The sequence below is a fragment of the Cavia porcellus genome, unplaced genomic scaffold, assembly GCF_034190915.1.
Source record: "Cavia porcellus strain 051 isolate PalLab524CR breed Dunkin Hartley unplaced genomic scaffold, mCavPor4.1 scaffold_16, whole genome shotgun sequence".
NCBI lineage: Eukaryota > Metazoa > Chordata > Mammalia > Rodentia > Caviidae > Cavia > Cavia porcellus.
In genome coordinates this window covers 48,460,072-48,479,189 of record NW_026947499.1, presented here as the reverse complement: position 1 = coordinate 48,479,189, position 19,118 = coordinate 48,460,072, and the positions used below count along the sequence as shown (strand labels likewise).

General features: G+C 48.1%; 1 protein-coding gene across 5 annotated transcripts in view; it reads right to left on the bottom strand.

The window, feature by feature from the left end:
* Window positions 1-19,118, bottom strand: part of Myh11 (myosin heavy chain 11) — a 109,597-nt gene that overhangs the window by 40,265 nt on the left and 50,214 nt on the right. For 3 of the 5 annotated variants that reach the window (XM_013141690.2, XM_003477792.4, XM_013141688.3), the window contains exons 5-11: window positions 16,867-16,969; window positions 15,441-15,461; window positions 13,319-13,411; window positions 10,838-10,901; window positions 8,699-8,797; window positions 5,639-5,782; window positions 374-469 (exon numbers count right to left, since the gene is read on the bottom strand). In XM_013141690.2, the coding sequence (XP_012997144.1) occupies window positions 374-469; window positions 5,639-5,782; window positions 8,699-8,797; window positions 10,838-10,901; window positions 13,319-13,411; window positions 15,441-15,461; window positions 16,867-16,969 (620 nt within the window). The remainder of the gene's footprint in view (window positions 1-373; window positions 470-5,638; window positions 5,783-8,698; window positions 8,798-10,837; window positions 10,902-13,318; window positions 13,412-15,440; window positions 15,462-16,866; window positions 16,970-19,118) is intronic. The other 2 variants (XM_013141691.2, XM_013141689.2) reach the window with 1 other exon arrangement.

Here is a 19,118-nt window from a genome sequence, read left to right as displayed (position 1 = left end):
TACCCTATATCACTGCTTTGAGAACTTTCAGTAGTGAAGTTTGAAAAAAGAGCAAAATCAATGATGAAAACCTAGTCCAGTTACCAGTATCACAGACACCCTCACCCAGAGATGTGTGAACCCCCATTCCACAGGGCATGTGTGCCCAGACCTCCAGTGGGTGTCCGAAGTTATAGAGGGTACAGAACTTTATACATACTGCTTAATTATCAGTTAGGCACAGAAAAAGAATAGCAACATTAATTTATAATTAGCTAGAACCATTGTAACAATATATTGCATCAATGTGGATAAGGGAGACATTCACCAATGCCAGAATGTGAGTCTCCTCCCATTCCAAAGCCATCAGTTATCAGGAATAGGTGGCAGATACCTGTGTTATCTGGCATGGATGCTTGGTCTGTATTTCTTTCCTTCTTGAAGACGATATTTCCCAGCTGGAGGACAGAGGACACCACCTTCAATATGGCTGCAGTGGGGAGAGAAGAGAAGACCGGCGGTGTCAACACTGTCTAGAGCTGATGCAGGCTATAGTGGCCGAATGGAACAGCTGTGTCAGACAGTACATGACCTATAGAGGCCAAATATTTGCTGTCTGGCCTTACAAGGGATGTTTACTAATTCTGCTACAGAGCAACATGAATGAATGACTTGCAACTGCAGAGAACACTCTCGACAGCTCACAGACATGAATACCACACCAAAGGTACCAGACACAAGCAAGAAGAGACTGCATAGGTCCGATTATAGAAAACTCAAGAACAGGCAGAACTCCTGTTGCTAGAAGACAGGTAACTGTTATGCTGGGGTGGGGGGGGGGACTTCTGGGGACTGAAGACCTCCTACCCAAACAGGCAGTAGTTCATGGGTATGTTCAATTTATAAAAATTCCCTGCATGCTTCAGTTGGGACAGCGTATATCACATGTCACTAAAGGTTGAAAAAATTCTTGTGTTTAATACACTTCACTGGATATACAGATTGCTCATGAGCACTGATGAGTTAAGGGGTGGCTGGAGGATGTGGGGAGGGAAGGTGGTCCGATAGGTGGAGGGTGGGAGACTGATGAATGTGAATGTTTGGCATAGGTGAATGCAGAGACAAATCGCCCAGAGTTCTGGTCTGCGAGACACCACTGTGTCCCAGAACAACCCTAGCTGGTTTCCCATCAGCCAGGGCTTATACGGACCTTCATAAGAGCTATCCCCCCCCCCACGGGGTCCCAGGTCTAGCTCAGCACAGAGCACCCCGATGCGCACCTCCCCATACTTCCTGTCACCTTCCCCATTAAAAGTTCAGGCAGCTGCTGGTGACAGGACATGGCTAGGACAATTTAACAATAACACCTGGGAAGAGGGCTTTGTAAGCTATCAGGTTCTGAGCTTATGGTTTTGTTGTTGTTTTTTTGTCTTCGTGCTTGTGGTTTTTAAAGTTCAAATACAACCTAGGGATCGCTGTAAGGCCTGCAGAACCCAGGAGAGAAGCCTAATTCAGTTTTTTTTTTTTTTTATCTTGGCATTATTGAAATTTAAGGCCAGAACATGCTTTGTCCTGTGCAGCATGTCACATGCTTAATGGCATTTCTGACCTTCTACCACTAGGTGGCAGTAGTGTTCTTTTTCCAGACCTAGAAGAAAAAGGGAAAAAGTCTCCACTAGTTGAAATGGGCAGAGCAGACTCATAGTAACTCTGGGATCCCGACCACAACTCAGCCTGAATGGAGTGTGACTCTTACTGTTGCCACAGGACAGATGAGTCCAGTGCTGCTGGAATTTCTCACGTTTCCAATGATGGAAGAAATGTAGTTTTATGTGAAATCTACCCATGTTTAAACATTGAGGGTCAATTTTAAAAGTTTCGGAGGCTGTGGTGGCCAAAACTTCCCTCCTGTTGAATCAGAAGCCAATGTCTAGTGCTTGATGGTACAGTGCCTGTTATCACAGAAATGACCACAGATTGGTAAGCCTACCCAGGTAACAGAGATAAACTGACACAAAGAGATACTGACAGCAAAGGGCTAATTAGAAAGGGCCACGTGAGAAGCCAAGGTGGCGATGGCTGGCAGCTAGTGCAGGTTAGATAGTCCTGGGCTCAAAGCCCATCTTCGCCCTGCTGAGCTTCAGATGCCCTCTCTGCAAAATGGAGATGGCAACAGCATAGTTACTCCACAAAGTTAATGTCAGGGGAGACGATGTTTAACTAAGGGGCGTGGCCTGTGATGGCACAAAATGTCAGCCACCTGTAGAGGGCAGAATGTGGGGGGGGGTCCCCCAAGACATGTCCACCTAGAACCTGTGAATGTGATCTCACTTGAGAGTCTTTTTAAATGTAACCAGGAGAAGGCTCTCAAGGTGAGGTCATCTCACATTACCTAGAGGGCCCTGAATTCAGTGCCAAGTGTGCTTAGATGAAAGAGAAAACTAACAGGGAGGTAGGCTATGGGACAGGAAGCAGAGGTCAGAGTGCTACAGCCATGAGCCAAAGAATACAGAGAATGAGCTCGGCGGGGCAGAGGCGTGTCAGGGACCTCTCAAGGGAACCAGGCCTCCCGTACTCTGACCTCAGCCCTTTGGCTCCAGACCCGGTGACTTACATTTCTGATGTTTTAAGCCACCAAGTTTGTAGTTATTAATCACAGTGGCCTCAGGAAACAAATCTACCTCGCTGATGCTGAGGAATGGAAGTAGGGTTTTGCAGCATGGACACATAGCCTAGGAGGTACAAGACTGAGGTGAACGGCTTTTAAACAATCTTAATAGCTAGGAATTTACTCTAAGTTATTAGAATCAGTCTAACCAGAGCATAACATTAGTGCTTTTATAGAAACTGTTTAAGACAAAGGGCTATTGAAATCACCCTGCACATAAAAACATTCAGCCAATAATAGTACGTGTAGAACCTGGGAGAGGTGTCAGGGACACGAGCTCCACGCCTGAATGCTGGAGCTTGGCACAGGACCTCAGATCCTGGCCCTGTTCGGGGCAGCTGTGTCACCTCAAATTGGGTCTGAGCCTCTCTGGGTTTCTCTCACCATCAGACCACTCAGGCACATATCTATCCTATAGGATTGTCCCAAGGGCTAACCTACACCCAGGTAGTGCTCAATAAATAGTCATTACCGCTCTGTCATTGTTTTGTTTTGTTTTTTTAATTTTTATTTTTTAATGGTACTAGGAATTGATCTTACGAGAACTGATCTCATGACCTTGCATTGCCAGGCAGACACTGTGCTGCTGAGCTCACTGCCCAGCTCTCCTCCCTGTTACATGTTTCCAGTCCTAAGCTTTGGTCTCTGGACCTGGTGAGTTCCTTTCCTTTCCTTTCCTCTCCTTTCCTCAGAAGTCTCTGAAGTTCCCTGGGCTTTGGTGGCTCTGCCGCTCTTCCATGAGAGCAGAACTTGCTGGGGCCGGGAAACCCTGGTCCCCTGGGACCGCATGATGCTCCGGCCTGGGGCTGACTCCTGCCTTCTCTGGCCCCCAGCTGCCAGTCCAGTCTGGGATTTGCAGCCAGGCTCCGCAGGCACAGGGCTCTCAGTCTGTCCTGTGGGCACTGGTCACCCACACAGGATCTGAATGCCGCTTCTCTCTATGTCCTACCTGCTCCATTACTGTTTTTTCTTTAAATTCACTTCCACCAGCTCCTTACATTTATTTATAGAAAACTTGATCTTAAGTGAAACGTCAGCGTTACTTGCTCAAAATAGAGGTAGCTATAAAAATGCTGGGAAAACAAGCAAAACATTTTAGGCCACTGCTTGGTCATGGTCAAGTTCCTGGGCCTGGGACCTGTTGCCTCTCTGTGGTTTGAAGGGAGATTAGCAAGTGTCAGAGAGGAGCTGCAGACCTATGAAGCACCAGACTGCCACATTCCCTGTGAAATCTATCCCAAAAAACCCAAAAAAGCAGCTGAAAAAGGAGGCTTGTCTCAGGGTGGGATTTGACATCTCTGCCTACCCAGCAATGAGAATTGTGCTTATTTCCTTCTAACATGAGTTTCCGTCTGGCCAGGACACAGGTTATAAAAGGTTTCTGAAGGATTAAAAACTCCCGTTCCTGTGCCAGTCATGTTGGCACACACACCTGTACCAACACTCAGAAGGCTGAGGCAGGAGAATCGTGCCTGAACTATACAGGGAGATCCTGTCTCAAAACAAAACCCAAACCAAAAAATATTCCCTTCCCACAGACAAAAGCAGGGGTTTGGGAGTCCTGGACACCCAAATATAAGCTCTAGATCTAATATCAACTTGCCGTGTGTCCCGGGGTAAATTCCTTCACTTCTTTGTGCCTCCATTTGTCCATTTACAGACTGAGATTAACAACAGATGTCTCCCAGCAGTGCTGAGAGAGTAAATAAAGCTTATAAAGCATTTAGCATATTACTTGTCACCTACTGTCTCTGTTTTAAACATATTTTAAGCATTTCTAATGCTTTTCCAAAAAATTCCAATTGTCTTCATGAAGACAAGAGTTTAACAAATCCTTTACCAATCAACATTTTAGTTTGTTCCAGTTTTGTACTATTTAAATAAAACTGCACTGAACATCATGGTATCTTAAGGGGGGAAATGATTCAGCACATGCCTGGCACACAGCAAGCACGAAAGCATTTTATTTGTAGTTTTTAAAAAGCAAGATTGGAGGCAAAGATTGGGACCTGTGTCCCAAATGAAATGAATCATACTTGTGGAGTCCATGGCATTGGAGTCTGGACACAGGACCCTGGCCAGAAGCCACAGGCGCCAGCCGTCCATCAACTGAGCCACAGAACCTTCTTGCCCTGGGCTCCAGGTTATCACTGGGGAGCTGCCCCCTCCCCTTGCAATGCATTTCAGCAACTAGCGATGTCCTAGTGCTGCAGAGGGCCGTGGGAAGGGAGAGAAACGTTCCACAATCTTGCCCTCCGCTCCCAAAAGACATTAACTTTGAACACTGTGGCACATCTGATCCTGGAGCAAAAGTGTTTTCGGGAGCAGTGTTGGGACCAAGAATCTCCCTCTGAGCTATTCCCTTGTTTTCAGGCCAAAGGTCCCTTGTTTCTGATGAAGCTGCCATTGCCACCTGGAGTTCCAAGGCTCATTCCTAGAGCTCTCCACCTACCCTCACCAAGCTTGCCACAACCTGAGCAGCTCAGGACCCTGCACATCAGCCGCGGCCAGGGCTCTCCACTGAGGGACCCAGGCAGGGGATCCACTCTGCTCTTTGGGCATAAATCCAAAGGATGCACAGATTTCAATGCAGCTGTCAAAAAACAGCGTGTGTAGGGCCTGGGAGTTAGAGGAACAGAGGACAAAAGCAACACAAAACAAACAAACAAACGAAAAGCATCAGACTCCAAAGCAACCTGAGCCCCTAGAGCCTACTGTACTTGAACCAGTATCCCTGGATGTTTTGCATTATGAATGAATGGTTTTCCTTCTTGCCTGAGCCAATTTGGGATCCTGGCAACTGAAAAAGCCCTAATTAGTCACTTTTCTAGAAAGTTAGTAAGCCACCCACAGTAGAATTGGTTTTCCCTCTGCTTTTCTTTTTAGGAAACAGGATCCAGAGCAGAGATCTGTCCTGACCACAGGAGAGCCCAATGCATCCCAGCGTGTAGCAAACAGGAAATCGGGTCTCCCAGACCGTGTGAAACCTACACAGCTGCTCTTCCTCGCTGAAGCCCATGATGGACATGGCCTCCAGCGTTTCCTGGAACATCTCGTCATCCTGGGCGGCCGGGATGGGCACGAAGCCATTGGAGAGAAATGTGTAGTTGCTGAAGCCTTCCAGGAGCAGGTCATCTAGCAGAGGAAGAGAGGGAAGTGGTCAGTGAGACACATTTCTGCTTCCTGTAGGAGACAGGGGCTGGACCAGTACAATTCTTTCCCTTTCTCAAGACTTAGTTTAAAGCCTTCCTCTTACATTATTCCATTGTTGGCCTCACTGGCCATTGCTGGCCCCGTACAGTAATGTGGGCTGGGCACTGCTCCAGGGTGTCTGGCAGGTAAAATCCAACTTTATCCTCCTATGTAAGCTACACTCCATGACACAGGGTCACATCTACCCAGTGGAAAGGGGCCCTTCATTCCTACTTTCCCAAAGGCCTTAGCTTCAGGAGCAAACCTGTCAAAGCTCATCTATCATAATAATAATACTAATTATTATTATTATTATCTACTTTAGACAGGGTTTCACTAGGTCCAGGCTGGCCTCGAACTCACAGCAACTCTTCTGCCTCAGCTTCCTGAGTGCTAGATCCCTTATTATTATTAAATAGACATTTGTTATATTTTTATCAAAAATCTTATACATACATGAATTTAATGAATCAATTATTACCAAAAGGTTTATGTCTTTCCAAATCATATTCCTTCTTCAGTTATTATTTTAGTCTATAATAACTACTTTTTAATCTCTTTTAGCTATTATTTTTGTTAGTTACCACTGTCTTCATATATAGTAGGTTACTATTATACTAGTACATATACAATAATGCTACACATATGTAATGTACTATACTATATATAATATACTATACATACCTATGTACTACATTTGAATAGTATATTATAATATATATATACAATTATATTTAATTGACTGTTGCCGAGTGTATCAAATTTAGGCATTATCGATGGACTTTCAGTTTTGTGAATGACGATTTAGCTCTTGATAACCTTCCCTTTTCTCTAATTATTTCAATTTGAATCAGTAGGTAAGTCTTATACCCATGGTTAGCAAATGTGGCCCATTGGTTATGTTGTCAATAAAGTTTTATTGAGACACAGTCACTCCCATTTCCCTGTCTGCCTTCATGTTAGAAGGGCAGAGTTGAATAGTTGTAATGGATAATACAGAGTTCTAAGAGCTTAAAATGTTTACTCCCTGGCTCTTTAGCAAAACAATTTGCTTATAAACTCTTTGTTTATATTATACCTATTAAAACTTGTGCTCTGTACGGTCATGTTCTGCAGTTACATCTACTTTGTTATGGTTTAATACTCTTTCCCCCCAAAACATTTAGAGTTACTTTTGTTTCTCCTATCTTACTTGATTTCATTATTCCTTCAATACACTGAATTTCCTCTTCCAACCATCTTTAATTAGGCTGGATTACAAACACTCTTGGAGAGACATCAATAAGAAACTTTTCTTTTTTAAACCAAGGTCTTTTATGGGTCAAGTCACTTGAGAATTACTTGGTAAATCTGAGATTAAATTGACCAAAGGCACATTATAACTCCAGCTTTTGGGTTAAGTGAAAGCCTAAGTCAAGTCACAAGGATTTGGGTCTTTACCAAGGCTCCATTATCCATAATATGGGTAGATTTACAAATATTTTATTCTAAGAACCAAGGCGCTTCTCAGGTCTATCATGAAGAATACCACGGCCCCAGGAATTTTACCCATTGCCTTACCCTTGCCCAATTTCCAGAAGATCAGACACAGCACAAAACTGAATCCAAGTCAAGAGACAACCAAACTCCTGACTTTGGTACCAAGTAGAGGAAAAAAAAAGACCAATTTACCATATTTACTGATGTATAACACCCACTCAACATCTTTTGTTTTTTTTGGTACTGGGGATCAAACTCAGGACCTTGCACTTGCCAGGCTGGCACTTTGCTACTGAGCTAAATCCCCAGCCCTCGACATCTTCTTTTTTCTAAGATTGCTCTACTTCATACTTGAAAGCCAAGCACCAAGGAGATTTAAATAAAAACTAACACCACCCCCCTCAAGATAGGGCTCTGCAACAGCCCCTACAGCCAAGATGGGAGGTCACACATCGTTTCTGTAATCTTCCTAAACAAAATAACTCTGGGCCACAAAACTGACATGAAGCAAAGTATATATTGTTCTCATACATTTTTAGACTTAGATTTATTGCTAGAAGCAGGCTCTACTACATACCTATCTTTAAGGAGGCATTGAGTTTTTCAGCTATGTGTTTTGCATATTCTTTTAAGAAATTACTATGTAACAAGAAGTTATAGTTCTTTACTGTAACTGTATTTCATTTATATAAAGTATATGCTTCCTTTATATGAAAAAAATTTTTTTGTACAACAGAGACCCACAAACCTCGCACACTGCCTGTTTTAGTAAATGAAGGTGTACCAAAGAGCAGCGTCCTACACCGGTTTGTGTATTGCCTGTGGCTGCCTTTGCATGACAATTTGGAGGTGAGCAGTTGTGACAGAAACTGAAAGATCTGGGTTTGCCGAGCTGGGAGAGTGGCAGAGTTGAAGAGTCCTTGCCTAGCTTGAGCCAGGGCTTGGTGTAGCACCATAAAAAAAGAAAAAGCTTGTTGGCCTCTTACAAAGACCATTTCAAAGTCATCTTCAAAACATTTGCCATAAAGAATCCTTAATTCCACTAATCTTTCAAAATTCTTATAAAATTAAAATGCATCTTACATACTTGCAAGTCTGACACATGTATGACAATTGTTTTTCTGCCTTCTTCCAAGGCACAGACTGTGTCTAACTGGATTAATGATCTAATGTCTCACTGGGGTTGATATCTACTATGTCACACAGTAGGTGTTCAGTAAACGAGGACAAACAAAGACCACACTCATGCACCAGAAGGAGATGAGGAGGTGTGCACCTGCCATCCACAGACAGTGCTTTCTGTCGCCTACCCCAGCCCTGGTGGAGGAATGCAGCCCTGCACCCCCTCCCCCCAGTCAAGGATCATGGCTAGGTGCTCACTTTTCATCTTCTCCTTGGCTCCTGCAATCAGATAGTAAAAGATGTGGAATGTCCTCTCCTCCCTGGCTTGGCGAATCGCCCGAGACTTCTCCAGCAGATCTGGTGTGGAAGGAGTTAAGGGTGCTGAGATACTGCCAGTGTTCAGCTCTCAGAAACCTAACCTCTTCCTCTACCCCGGGTGCCAGCTGTGGAAGAAGCCACGTCCAGGACCCAGGCAAGGCACGATGGAGAGGTCTGGAGAGTTTAGAGCTGGGCAGGACTGGCTGTTGCATCCGATTCACACAAATTGACCATCCAGTGAGTACTGTCCCAGGAATCGGTGAATTTTGGTGATGCTTCCCACAGACACATGGAACCACTGTGGTGTTGGTAGAGACCAGACTTGGAAAGCAAGGGGACAGAATGAAAGGGAAAAGCCTAGAAAGCTGGAGAAAAAAATGCTCCTAGGATGAAGGGCGGCAGTGGGGACCAGGGAAGGACATGTTTTCTCAGTGGCCACCACATCTTTGCCTCCTCTCTACAATGGGCTGTCTCGAAACAGGAGAGGAAATAAGGACAGCCTGTCTGGCCTGTTCCCCTTGGAGCTCAGTGCTCGATATGCACCATCTCAAGTCAGTCCCGTCAACTGTGCTAGGAAGGAAGCGCAAGGGTCAGGTGTGCTTTCAACACAAGGAGACTGAGGCTCAGAGATGTGAAATCATTTCTCAAGATCCCACAGCCTGGGAGTACTTAGCAAAACCTCCTCCACCTTTCCTGTTCCAAAACAGGAAGGAAATTACTCAATCACAGGTGAGCTACAGGGTGGGGAAGAAGCAGCTGGTGGGGGCATCAGGCTCAAAACTAAACGGGACCCTTTGGGATGGCGGCAGGCTCATCTATGCCAACCTCATCCTCTCTAAGCCCTAAAACGGACTAGCAGTACCCAGCCTGCTCCAGCCCACTTCTGACCCAGAAGGCAGAAATTCTGACTTTCCCAAGGTGCAGGGCTCTGCTGGGCTCCATCCAGAGCTCAGGATTCAGCCAGTCTGGGGCAGAGCCTGAGATGTATGTTTCTAACCAGTGACAGGGATCCTGGCACTGCAGGTCTGAGAAAACACTCTGAGAATCAATGATCTCAAAGGAAAATGCTGCATCCAGAAGGCCAGGCCAGGCCTGAGGATTGTAGCAAATACAACAAAGGAACAGGTAAGAGTGTCTGCTGGGCCCACTGGACACTAGGTCCTTGGCTTGGCCAGTCCTGGCTAGGAGGGCAGGATGTGCAGCTCTGGCAAAAGCACCTCATCTCAAACGGTGCTTAGGCAGGAGCAAATCTGAGCTCAGAGAGGCTGAGTGACTTGTCCAAGCCCCACAGCTAACAGAGCCGAGCTGAGAACTAGACCTAGGCCTGATTCACCCCTCAGTCCTCCTTCTGCACCAGGGCACCAAATGCAGCTGGAACGTACCCTGGCCCCATCACTGCCACACTCATGCTCCTCGAGGTGCCCTGAAAACCAGCATCTTTAAGCCTGAGGGCCGCCTGCAATGCTTCAGAGGTGAATAAATGAGCATGCCTGGGTCCAGCCCCCAAGTCTGGATCTCTCCCTGGGCTCCTCTTTACCTGCCACACTCTGGAAACAGATGCCCGAAGGGGAAGGTTCCTTTTCTACCCATTTCATAGACCACCTTGTCCTTCTTTTAAGGACAAGAAGCCTTGTGTTTGAGTTTGGACAAGACCCAGTAATGAGGAAGTAGGACCATCACACAACGCCAATGCTCTGCCAGCCCTTCCGCTGTCCCAGCATGGTGTTACACAAACTAACTCAACTAATCCACTCCCACAACGTCTCCGAGACAGGGACCATCATGACACCTGTTTCACTGCCAAGGTAGAGAGAGGCTGAGCAATTGACCCATGGTCCCCGAGCTAGGGAGAAACCAATCCAGAATCAAGAGGGCTGGTTGGGTTCAAGCATTGATGTCACCTAAATCCTAAGGCCTACAAGTGTAGAAAAAACAAGTACAAGGGTTGTTTGAGAAGAAACTCAAGAGTCTGGGGCAAGTGAATGGGTTCTGTGCCTTTCTTTTCTGGAGCCCCTCAGCCTCTGGGCAGGTGGATGTTGGTGTGGGAACCCCTGTGGCGTAGGCTCTGCCAAAGGATACACGTCTCGATGTTGGCTCCCACGATGTAGCCGGTGACGTCAAAGTTGATGCGGATGAACTTGCCCTGTGGATGGGAAAAAGAGTTCAGGGAAAAGCCAGTTATAGGCAGCCTCAGCCCGACCCTCACTACAAGCCTGCAGGGAGGGAGATGTTGGGGAACATTTTGGGTGTGTGGAGATTTCTGCCAATGTGCAGAGCCTTGCAGGTCAGCCCGCCTGAAAGAACCAACCTTGTCAGGCTGATGATCCCAGGCCTTACAGATAGACACCCTCCCAGTGCATCTCATTTGGCTTTTGTAATGACTCCAAGTCCAGCATGGCTGTTTCCTTGTTGAAGGTGAGTTGCCCTATGACACTGTTCTTCACAGGCAGAGCTGTAAGTCAAGAGCGCCCAGTGGCTTGAAGCTCCCTCCCTGCCTGATCCTGTCCAGACACACGCTGACCCTGGCATCGTCTGGCTATGGGGTAACCGTTTCCAGCTGTGGGGAACCACCTCCTGCAGGACAGTGAGCAGAAGGCCCTTGAACCACCTGCCCTAGCAGGCCTTGCCTGGCATGTCCCATGGGCAGGACAGTGCTGCATCTTTGGCCTCATTTGAGACCTGCCTTGAAGGGGACAGCTGGTCCCTTAACCTGGGCACAGAGAAGCTCCACAGCGGAGGACAGGGCTTCAGCCCACCCCATGCCTCACTTTCTCAGCAGGTGATAAAGGATCACATGCTCTGGCGCACCACGACTTCCACAGTGAGTGGTTCTCTGGTGGACATACTCCCCTAGGCTGGCTCAGGTCCCATGCAACCGTCACACTTTCCTTATCAGAAAATGAGACCAAGTGACTGGGGCAACCACATGGCTGCTGCTGCAATAGGGAGCTGCTGGGGGCTGAAACAAGCCACTGCCCCTCTCTGCTTCCTGAGGAGGTGGCCACTTTTAAGGAGGCTGTTTCATAATTTTTGTTATACTTTTACCTAAAACAGGTTATGTTTTCAGTTCAACTAATTACAAACAAGCTTTTCACATTCATGAATGTCAAGTGGGGGCATTTGAAGGGCCCAATTTCCACAAATTGTGGAAGCTGCGCATGGTGGTGCACACATATAGTCTTTGCATTCTGGCAGACTAAAGCAGATTTTAAATTCAAGCCTAGTTTAGCGAGACTGTCTCAAAAAAAAAAAAAAAAAAAAAAAAGCACTGGGGTGTAGCTCAGAGCAAAAAACCTAGGTTCAATCCCCAGTACCACAAAAAAAGAAAAAAGAAAGAGAACATTGCTCTAATGTGACTATACAACTGCGCAGCTCTGGAGAAGGCTGTTCTTGACAATTCTGGGGATCAGAGCCAGGGCCTTGTGCATGCCAGGCAAGCACTGGACCACACAGCTGCACCCTAGCCCCGATGTGTGTATTATGAATTATCTTATTTTTCCTTCAAATTACAGTCAGGGCCTCATATTAATTTGCACTAATCTGTTCTGTGGAGTAGTCAGACGTTACTTATAACTTGAATTTCAGCAAGGAGAGGGGACACGACTACTTGCTGTAACACCTGGGCCACAGGTCTCCTGGGGCTGGGAGTGCTACGTGAGTGTGCAAGGTCCAGGAGGAGGGGTGGAGTAGATGCCTCAGCAGGCAGTTCTCCATGAACCCCTTTCTGGAACAAGGGCACCCACAAAGCAGCAGAGGGTCCCCTGCCAGGGAGGTAGATGCAGCCTTGCCCCTATATTCTCTCCCTAAGAGCTTCTGGATTCTTCTACAGAGGCCTTGGCTGCTTCTGTACAGTAAAACAACTCTCGTGCATGTGTCATCAACCACTTAACAAGTTCTCTGCCCTGTTAGGCTCAAGTAAGAAGAGGAAAAGGGTGGAGCGGGAAGGAGCCTGGGAAGCTGGCAGCTGTTGCCCAATCGGCTGTCTACTCCCCTAACTAGACCACAAGCTCCGACAAGGCTCAATCACATCTAAATTGTTCACTGCGATTCTGGGAGCCCAGTGCAATGTCTGGGATACAGTAGGAGCTTAATAAAAATTAACCCAGCCCCCTCCCACAAGTGAGCAGTGTGTGCCAACCAGAGTGATTATTTATAGTTAGCTAAATATATTAGGTTTGGTGAAAGATAGATGTACATGGTATAGAGTAAGATGCTCAATTCGTGCTTTCCAAGATGAATGGGTACTAAATATATGTGTCAGGCACATAGCAGGTGCTCGGTATGTATTTGTAGAATTAACTATGAATACAAAATGCCTAACAGTGCTTGATATGCTGTAGATGCTCATTGGATAACTGGGGAGAAGGAATGAATGAGTGGCGGGAGCCCTTAGGAGACAGAAGTTCAGGACGGGGTGAGGGCAAACGCTGTGGTGACGTCCACCTCTCCCTTCAGGTTCAGATTCCCCAGCACACACACACACAGTCTGCATTCTCAGGAAGGAGGTGGTACCAGGGGACCCAAACCTTTCCCAGAAACCTGTGTGGCTCTGGTACTTACGAATCGAGAGGAGTTATCGTTCTTCACTGTTTTGGCATTGCCAAAGGCCTCCAGAATCGGGTTTGCTTGTAGAAGCTGTTTTTCAAGCTCTCCCTAAAATTATTCACATCTAGTTAATTGGGGAAACAACCCCAGCCCTAACAGTTCACTGCAGAGTGAACTGACAGACTCCGCCCTTAAGCCACAGTTTTCTCCTACCTTCTATCCTTCCCTGCAAACCCTGATGGAAATGTTGAAGCTTATTGGGTGATTTCAAAGAGCTTTCTGACAACTAGGATAATTATTCCCGAGGAAGGATGCTTTCAAAAACAAGGGCCTGCCCATCTATGCAACGTTATTGCCACTGAAGTCTACCACACTGCATAACACCAGGGATGTCATTTACATCCTAGTGAATGGTACCCCCGGGGTTGGCCAGTGCACAGACTGTCCTGCTGTACGTAGTCATCGTGCTGCAGCTCAAGTTTAATAAGCAGCTTTCTTCAAGCCAAGTGACTGTAATGCTTCTCCTGATTTTTTGGTGTGACTTCTCAAAGTTGTATTGTTTCCTTAGTCTTGTTTTCTGAAGCCTCTTATGGACAACTAATTGAGGAGCAACACCCACCAGGATCTTTTTAACTGATTGCAAAACTAAGCTGCAAAGCAGGTTGCTGGAGCTCCATTCATCAGGTGAAATGCAGCTGAGACAGGACACAGCTTACCGACCCCTCTGCCCCCACCCTCGCTGGGGCGCCTGCGCACAAACACGGTCACGTGATTAACGTGGCAGGAAAGGGCCAACGAGGTAAGTCAAGCCTGGAAAGTGAGGAGATGCTCTCTGCCCAGCCTGAGAACGTGGCGGCAGCTGTTGGAGCCAAGGGAGAGTGGGGTCCCCAGGTTCCTCCTTGCTCCCTTTCTTTGTTTCCCTCACAGGCAGCAGCTGGCTGCGCAGAAGCCAGAAGGGCACCCAGCAGGGAAGAGAGTGGACTCAGCTTTTTCCTGTAGCATCAGGAGGAGTTGCCCCAGGGACGGAGCTGAAAGCTCCTACTTCCCTCTGTGCATACTTATGTATTAAGTTTCGTGCCTGGTCCATTGCCCTTCCCAGAACGGAGGAGAAAGCCCCGTCTCCATGGAACTCCGGGCCTCTACCAGAATTGCCCAATGTTGGAAACCAGCAAGGAGCATCATGGGCTTTTCCTTGGCTAGCAAGAAAGGATGAAAGGAACCCCTGTGTCCATACAAACTTTGAGGTTCCAGCGTCTTCTCCGAAAAGCTCCTTCTCTAACGTGAGGATTCTAGCAAATGGGGGCTGAATGATCATCACAGAGGAGCTTTAAGCATCCTCATTTTATACCATTGAAATCATGGCTTGGAGTGACTTAGCCAAGGTCACAAGACATTAGATATCAAATGAGAACTGGATTCTCCTCTGAGCAACAATACTGCCACCCAGGGTCTTCCTCGAATGTGCTCTTTCCATGGAGACACCCTGAGAGTCTCCTCCAGGCTGCGAGCTGTGTGCGAGCCCCTTCCCTCCAGCTCTGCCTTAGAAGATGAGCTTGTACTTGCAGACCAGGTCGTGTGGCATAGCTGGGGCCTTACCGTGCCACCGAAGCTGTGTGCCGCGAGCCTAAGACTGTTCCAGAGCACTCAGCATGCAGAAGACGGACACGCACTGCACACACATGCACAGACACACAGGTGCACCGGGCAGGGCTGGGACAAGGACTAGGAGGTGGCAGGAAGGAGGGGGGAAGCATGCAATGATGTCAGTGAAGCCAGGGAAGCTTTGGGGCCTGACAGTCCTAAACCACTCGGTCAGACGGGGTGATGTCGCTAGGGCACTCTGGGCAGGGGCCCCAGAAGCAGACACGATGGGAAGGACGTCGGGGTGAGGCTGATCCTGAACTGGGGAGATCCATCCCGGACACGAGATTCTAGCAGAGGTCCTGTGGGTGACAAACGTACTCCACACCCCACCCTGGCATCCGACACCCACAGGACAGTGTTTGGCTGTGTTTGTTGACTTGGGATGTGAAACTCAGAGGCCTACACTGATCTAGGGGTGCGACAGGAACATGCAGATAGATCTAAATCCACTCCATGCCACCCGCACACACCAGGAACACTCTCAGTTACTCACGTAGGCAAGAGATGGGCCTTGCTGCGGTCAAACAGTACAGTATAAAACAAATGTCAGTGTTATTTCCAGTGCACGCTCATTGGGGGCTGGGGACATGCGGTTTCAACCCTCCCCCGAAACACCTGGACTCCCCCAGCACAGCAGCAGGCATAGACTCTGTTTCCCTTTTTTTGGTATTCTCTCCCTCTTCTAATTCCTTAGACATCCAGAAATGTCCAAGGGCTTTTGCAATGCCAGCAACCAGGGGGACATTTTTAAATAGCATTTGGGCATGTCCTGCTGAAGCATGTTCACATGCTATTTACTCTTGTGCGTGACACAGGAGGCCTTCATGAAGATAAGCCATTAGCAGTAACTATTAGTTTGTATTTTCATCATGTAGGGAAAGGCTGTGAGAGCCAGTCCCACACAATGGTGCCGTCTGTCCCCATGCAGGTTGCCTGAGAACCAGCTTGCCTGGAACGAGGGGACAGGCCAGACCTCTGGCTCCTGTGTTCGTTAGGAAAGAAAGTCCCTGAAGCTGAGACTGCCGCCCACCAGTTTCCAAGCTGGCCACTGAGACTGCACAGTCACCTCTTGGGGACTGACATGGGACACCATGCCACAGCAGAGCTCATTCTACCATCTTCCTCTCCTCAAGGCCCAGAGACAGGGCAAGACGCCCTCCTGGGACAGATGAAGTCAGGAAAGCCAAGGAGGAGAGAGCGAGGGCTCAGGAGGGATGCCCTGGAAACCCTTATTCCTGGGGGGACACTGTGAGATTACTCAGTGATTCCCTCCCTCTGCCACTTGTCCTGAAGCTCAGTGGACACAGCGGCAGCCTCTTATTCCTGGCCTTATCCCCGTGGCTTTGGCAACACAGGAAGGGCTCAGCCACAGTTACAGAAGCCACTGGGCCAGAATTCCTGTGCCGAGTGACTTCGACATCCTCCCGTCCCGGGGGATGGAGACACTGGGGAAAGAGCAAATCCAAAGTGCACCTCGGCTCAGGGAGTCCACAGAGACTCATTTAAGGTGGGGATTCCCAGTCAGGCATGACTGGCCCCACACCTTGGGTCGTCTATCTGGCAGTTTCTGGAGACATTTTCGATAGTTGTGAGAGGGGAGGAGTGCTGCCAGCATCTAGGGGGTGGAGGCCAGGGTTGCTGCTAAAAGTTCCTTGAATGTACAGGACAGTGCAGGGACAGAATGAGCTGTCTGTGCGGCCACTGCTGAGAAACCCTGATAGGAAGCCAGCATCCACTGCCATGGGAAGGCTCATTGCTGGCCTTAGGATGTGTGTCCAGCTGGATAGGAAATGCCCACCCAGCCACCTAGCCACGTGTCCTCCTGCACTGTTGGGGGCAGGCAGTGTCACCAGGCCTGAATTCTGCTTCAGTGTCCTCTTTGTACCTTGGTCAGGCCATTCTGCAGACCCACCACTCACCGTGATGCTGGTGTCCTTCTTGCCCTTGTGTGAGGAGGCCACCACAGCCAGGTACTGGATGACCTTCTTGGTGTTTTCTGTTTTGCCAGCTCCAGACTCGCCTCTGAAAGACACACGCACAGTGACCTCAGGGAACCTTGAACAGGTGTCTCCAAGGCTCACATCAGGAGCGGAGCAAAGTGATGGCATCATCACTGCCATTCCCCAGGGGGAGGAAACGGAGGCTCTTAGGAGGGGATCACTTACCCAAAGACACACAGGCAGGAGGGAGCTGAGCTGAACCTCAGACCCGGGTCTAGTACTCAACTCCTCCCAAGAGGATGAGGTAAAGGATTCAGATGAGAAAGAATGGGGCGAGAGGTAAGAGGAGCTAACTTTCACTGCAAAGAGCCAGACTTAGGTCTGTCTGGAATTGACTGCTATTAGGACATCATTAGCATGGTTAGAAATGGAGAGGCCAGGCAAAGGGCAGTATTCAAGGGAGACATAAATATCCTCAGAGCAGGATGACCTAAACTGCACTCAAGAAAAAGAACTGATTAACCCAAGCCCCTCATCCTATGGGGAATCCCCCGCCTCGAACATCAGGCGGCCAGCTAACCATCTCATTTATACACCAAAAAGAAAAACTTGAAGTTGTTCATGCTAAAGTGGGCATGACTGATAGGTGTTGTCTATCAAAAAGAATACTCCTAAGATATGTGAGTAGATTTTTGAGCAAGGTAGACTTCTTATGCTGAGATCACCCTGATGGATGGGTTCATGCAGGGGCACTGGAATGGCCCCAGCACCCTACTCCCAGGGCACAGGAAGCACTGGTCTCTGCTGAAGCTTTCCTCCCTCCTCGATCTCCTCTGTTTTCCATTTCTTTGCCTAAACTCTCCTGATTTCTGAGCTCATTTCATATTCTAAAATGTAAGAGAGTTTTTTTTAAAGTCTGCACAAGAATTCGTCGCCTCCCCCCAGGTCACCTCAAGGTTGTCTGTGCTGAACTGGTGCCACCGAGGCCAGCACACAGCCTCCGCGCTGTTTCCTAATTAGGCAATGAAGACATGGATGTTCTCTGCCAAGGGCGGGAAGAAAAGGCAAGAGAGGAGGCAGGAAGCACGCGAGCACTGGCCCGGCTGCAGGCTCACTATCCCGAGGGGTGGGCGCTGCACCGGGCTGCTGTGCAATCTCCTTCCTGCCCGCGGTCCTTGATCCTTGGTGGCACCACTGTTGCACATGGCCTTAGAGGCGACTGGTAAAAGGGGACCCACAGATGCATTACTGCATCTCTCCAGAAGTGAAAGAAAGCGAAGGCCCAAATCCCTGAATGCTTTGTTTTTTGGGTTTTGGCTTTCAGTCTTGCTGTATAGTCCAGGCTAGCCTTGAACTCACAGCGATCTTCCTGCCTCAGCTTCCAGAGTGCTGGCATTGTAGGTGTGCACTACCATGCCTGACTTGGATATTTTTTTAAAGAGGAGAATTGAGTGTGTTGAGCATCTTTACTGTTTCCCATGCATAATCTCCTTTGCGTTTCTCCTGTCTCCTAGTCCTGGAGGCAGGACTGGTCTCCTCTCCTCCTCGTTATTTTATAAGAGAACATCCAGCCAGAGTGGGCAAGCAACTTGCCCTCGGCCACACAGCGAGGCAGGGCAGAGTCAGAATTCAGTCAGGTCCCTGACCCCAGAGCCATCAGGACTCCTCCTGTGTTCCATGACATAGGCCCGGCTCTCTAGTAACCTGCTCTCTAAGGCCAGAGGGAGGGCGGGGAAGAGGAGATGGTAAGTGCTGGAACCCTGTGGTGCACTGGGATTGGCTCACTGATCTTTTCATTTAATCCTCCGGCCACCTACAGAAGGAGTTACTGATGATCCTCATCCCCCACCTGGGGAAACTGAGAGGTTGAGGTAAATCACTCCAGGCTGCCATTGCTCCTGCTATCACGCGGAAGGGGAATGGAGGCGGCTCGGGATTTACTTTGGGTGTGCTTGGGACTGCAGTGTGTATTTGACCTTCCGCTGCCTTTGCTTGATATATAAGGAGAAGAGAAAGACAGAGCAAAGTCCCAGGCTTGCTGCCCCAGCATTCTTCACGGAGTCCAGGAATTCTCGCCTTACTAGTCTCTTTGAAAATGTTACCAGGGATCAAAGATCTAAGCCAGGAGGTTGTTTACACCAGAGTCTGAATTACTTCAATCTGGCTCACGTCAAAATACTTGATAACTTCACCCAAAAATGAAAGCTCAGTTCTGATCAGAGAAAGATAAG